At 54.5% G+C, this 4,774-nt stretch overlaps 1 protein-coding gene across 1 annotated transcript in view; it reads right to left on the bottom strand.

Moving 5' to 3' along the window:
• LAMC3 (laminin, gamma 3) overlaps positions 1-4,774 on the bottom strand; it is a 125,767-nt gene that overhangs the window by 23,337 nt on the left and 97,656 nt on the right. Inside the window, exons 21-23 of the mRNA XM_011971197.1 lie at positions 3,387-3,521; positions 2,027-2,174; positions 84-233 (exon numbers count right to left, since the gene is read on the bottom strand). Of these exons, the coding sequence (XP_011826587.1) occupies positions 84-233; positions 2,027-2,174; positions 3,387-3,521 (433 nt within the window). The remainder of the gene's footprint in view (positions 1-83; positions 234-2,026; positions 2,175-3,386; positions 3,522-4,774) is intronic.

Consider the following 4,774-nt stretch of genomic DNA (forward strand, 5'->3'; position numbering starts at 1 on the left):
CCTCCTGCAACCCTGACCCCAGATCACCTTCAGGGTAGCCCCAACCTCTCCCAGGTCCCCCGCTTTGAAGCACAAGAGCTGACCTGTGTGAGGGGCTCTGTTTGCCGTAGCGCTGCCTGGGCAGCAGCATGGAGGGTTTGGGCAGCCTTGGTGGCCATGTGCTGTTGTGACGCAACTGTCTTCTCCAGGATCTTCGCCTTCAGGCTCAGGTCTTCAGCCCAGGACTTCTGAGGCTGCAGGGAGACAGTGGGCTCAGGCAGGGCCTGGCAGGAAGGGCAAGTGGCGGATTCTCTACTTAGGGGAGGTGCCCTGCTGGACTGAGGCATCGGGGTCTGCCCCTGGCTGCCAGCCCAGAACCCCAAGCCTCCTGAAAACCTGATGAGCTAGCTGATGCCCCAGGGAGCTCGGAAGCCCAGAGGCAGGAATAGCAGGGGTGGGGCTTTGTGTGGACCCTAGGAGGCAGAGGGGCCAGGGCAAGAGGAGCCAGGCTGGGGAACCCCTCGCTTGGGGCTCGGATGACAGCCCTACCAATTTCTAGCTGTGTGACCTTGAGCAACCCAGCCAACCTCCCCGACCCACACTGCTTACTGCAAAGTGGGAACGCTTCCTCAGCTCCACAGTCCTGAACTGAGACCTGGGGACTGGATGGCTTCAGAATGCAGAATTTCCCAGATTTTAGAGGATAACTGTGCAGGTACTACATACAATCGAACACCCTCAGTGGTGTTGGAAGCAGAACCTGGGCTCGAACACACTAACAGCTGTGCATCACTCTCCAATGCAGTGGGAGGAGCAAAGACCTCATCAGGCAGCCTTGGGCATCGATCTGGGTTAGCATTTGTCTCAAATGCATTTGTATAAGCTGAATTCTTTCATGTTCAGTTTCGGAGTTTTGGGATTTCAGGGTTACTGAATCGACACAATGGACCTGACTCACACAGAGGTGATGAGTATAAGGTGATGGGCACAGAGGGGCCGGCCAGCTACCTCGTGCATTGCTCCCCAATCTCTGTCCAGCTCCCATGGGAGGAGCCTTGACATAACCTAATGGGTGAGTTCCATGTGACAGACTGAGGCTCAGGGAGGGAAAGTCCTTGGCCGAGGTCACAGAGCTGGAGTGGCAGAGCTGGAATTGCATCCTGTGTCCATCTGATGACATTGCTAATGTCATTGTAAGGAGGAAGAGGCCCCAGCCTTGACATTATCATCAACAGAGAATGGTTGGGCTCTGACTCTGCCAAGCCCCATAGATAGGTTATATCATTTGACTTAGCTGTGATATAGTTAAAAATAAGCCACGTCACCGGCCTCTGCCCGGGCCCCACTGGTTTCTCCAGATGCTATAATAGGTTTGTTTGTTTGGTTGGTTTTTTCCTGTTTTTTGAGCTGGAGTCTCGCTCTGTCACCAAGGCTGGAGTGCAGTGCTGCAATCCTGGCTCACTGAAGCCTCTGCCTCCCAGGTTCAAGCCATTCTTCTGCCTCAGCCTCTCTAGTAGCTGGGGTTACAGGCACACACCACCACACCTAGCTAATTTTTGTATTTTTTTTTGAGACGGAGATGCTCTGCCGCCCAGGTTGGAGTGCAGTGGCCGGATCTCAGCTCACTGCAAGCTCTGCCTCCTGGGTTTACGGCATTCTCCTGCCTCAGCCTCCCGAGTAGCTGGGACTACAGGTGCCGCCACCACGCCCGGCTAGTTTTTTTTTGTATTTTTTTAGTAGAGACGGGGTTTCACCGTGTTAGCAGGATGGTCTCGATGTCCTGACCTCGTGATCCACCCGTCTCGGCCTCCCAAAGTGCTGGGATTACAGGCTTGAGCCACCGCGCCCGGCCAATTTTTTTATTTTTAGTAGAGATGAGGTTTCACTACGTTGGCCAAGGTGGTCTCAATCTCCTGACCTCAGGTCATCCACCCGCCTCGGCCTCCCAAAGTGCTGGGATTACAGGCGTGAGCCACCGTGCCCAGCCTCCAGCTTCTATAATAGATCCTCCCGACCCCACACAGAGCTCTGAGACAACTGAGCTGACCAGAGCTCCCGGGGAAGCCAGCAAAGCCAGGTACGGGGCTGTATCTGCGCCAACTTGCTCCACCGTGGCCAACACGCTTTCCGCTTCAGGCAGCACCTCTGCCATAGCCGTCCCCAGTGCTTTCTGGGCCGCCTGGACCTCCTGGTACCTGGGAGGAAACAGAGGCCATGGAGCTGGGTGCAGAACTAGCCCTCCCCATCCCTGTCTGGGTCCCAGGCTGGAGCCATTGGTTTGCAAAGGCCTCTCTGCCAACTTCCCAGGCAGAATAACCCTCTGTGGGGACGGCACAGCTGCCTCGGAAAGTGGCCGCTTCTCTGCAGCTTTCAAATGAGCCAGACGGGCTGTGAAAGGGCCACATTCTTGTTTCCGCATCATTCACTTCAGCCACACTTTGCTGAAAGGGCTCTGCTTGGTTTCCACTCAAGAATCACATGTTTGCAAATGTTTGGCTCTTCTGGGTGAATGGCGAGGAGGAAAATGCCCGGTGAAGTGGGGAGCACAGTGGCCCCGGCCCTGGTTCTGGCTCAGCCATACCCTTTCAGGAGACCTTGGGCACATCCTCACCACGGATGAAATGGAGAGCCCTGGGCTGCAGAATCTCTGTGGGCCCTTTTACCCTGATGAGCCTGTGGTCTATAACCAATCAGCTAGGATGGATTTTCTGTCCTGACCAGCTGTCCACACCCTATCCCACCCATTCCTCCCTGACAAGGGCACTGCTGGGGTGGAGACCTCTGGCTTCCCTTCCATCCTTTACTCCTCCTTAAAGAGCCAGCGCCCTGCCCCGGCGTGGGTCATGTGACCTCCCACAGCCATGCCGGCTGGCTCAGGGCAGGACATCTGATCTAAACGGAGCCAATCCCATTCTCGTTTAGGAACGTCAAGGGGCTCAACAAGATGTTGGGGAGTCTCCATGGACCTTTAAACTGAGAAGGACAGAAGGGGTCACCAAAGCAGAGAAGCAGACCCGGCTGTCTGCAGAGGCAGAGAAAGAAGCCAGTGCCGCAGAGGAGCGCAGAGGAGCCGCCCTGGGCTGGGGCGCAGGGGCCAGGGGGCGCTCAGGGAATGCTGCAGAGGGAGAGCGAGGTATCTGTTGCTCTGGGTTTCAGTTCTCGTCCCTTCTCTTGAAGAGACTGAGTTGCACCCCCCCTCCCAGGCAAAAGTGGGTTACTGCGACTCACCACCGAGTGGCCCAAGACCCTGTGGCCCCATTCCCAGTGGGATGCAGACCCAAGACACCAACGACAAAGAATGTCGGGACTCAAGGGAGCTAGCCCTGGAAACAGCAGCCTCTGGCTAGGCCCTGTCGGCTCCAGGAGGCCAACCCTAAAGTTTCTACCCACACCTGGGGAGGCCTCACCTGTCCTCCAGGTCCCGCTGGGTCTCCAGGGCCAACCTTCCCTCCAGGAGACTCCAGAGAAGCGCGTAGCTGGTGTTGGAGGCGAGCAGGGCCCTCTGAGCAGTGGCTGCAATCTTGGTGGCGGTGTCTCTGTGGCTGTGTGAGGACACCCACCTGAACATCACCAAGGGCTCGCAGGGAAGGGGCCCAGGACCAGAACTACGCCCCCTGCTACACAGGCCTCCTGCTGCCCCAAACAGAAGACAGCCACAAAGACAGGTACTTTTTTTCCATCTTTCTGTGTTACACGTTTCAAGGACAGGAAAGGTACTCCACATCCTGTTTCTGTTACATAGAGACATGGAGTTTGTGTCTGTTGTCTCGGCATAAGGATTAATAGGATTTTTTTTTTTTTTTTCCTGAGACAGAGTCTCACTCTATTGCCTAGGCTAGAGTGCAGTCGTGTGATCTCAGCTCACTGCAACCTCCCTTCCCGGGCTCAAGCGATTCTCCTACCTCAGCCTCTCGAGTAGCTGGGATTACAAGTGTGCACCAGCTAATTTTTGTATTTTGGTAGAGATGGGGTCTCACCATGTTGGCCAGGCTGGTCTGGACCTCCTGTCCTCAGGCGATCCACCCACCTCGGCCTCCCAAAGTGCTGGGATTACAGGTGTGAGCCACTGCCCCCAGCCAGGGCCTTACTTTTTTCTTTTTAAGAGATGGAGTCTTACACTGTCGCCCAGGTTGGAGTGCAGTGGTGCCATCACAGCTCACTGCAACCTCAAACTCCTAGGCTCAAGGGTTCCTCTCGCCTCAGTCTTCCAAGTAGCTGGGACTACAGGTGTGTGCCACCATGCCCGGCTAATTTTTTAAATTATTTTGTAGCCATGGGGGTTTCACCATCTTGCCTAAGTTGGTCTGTAACTCCTTGCCTCAAGCGATCCTCATGTGTCGGCCTCCCAAAGTGCTTGGAATACAGGTGTTAGCCACTGTGCCTGGCCAATAGGATATTTTATCACACATGAAAGCATCTCAGTTTGGACAATAAATTGTACAGTCACCCCGATATAGACAGCATAGAAGAGAGTGGTCACAACAGCTTGGGTTTGAATCCTGGCTTTATTGCTTCCAAACTGTGTGTCCTTAGGAAGCTCCTTAACTTCTCTGAATGTTTTCCCATCTGTAAAATGAGTCTAAGGTCCCTGGAGTGTAGCTAAAGGAGAAAATTGTCACAGATCCTGTGTTTTTAGGATCTTAAGCTGCTTTTCTTTTCTTTTCTTTTTTTTTTTTTTGAGATGGAGTCTCACTCTATTGCCCAGGTTGGAGTGCAGTGGTGTGATCTCAGCTTACTGCAACCTCTACCTCCCAGGTTCAAGCAATTCTCCTGCCTCAGCCTCCCAAGTAGCTGG

Source organism: Mandrillus leucophaeus, unplaced genomic scaffold, assembly GCF_000951045.1.
Source record: "Mandrillus leucophaeus isolate KB7577 unplaced genomic scaffold, Mleu.le_1.0 Scaffold99, whole genome shotgun sequence".
Lineage (NCBI taxonomy): Eukaryota > Metazoa > Chordata > Mammalia > Primates > Cercopithecidae > Mandrillus > Mandrillus leucophaeus.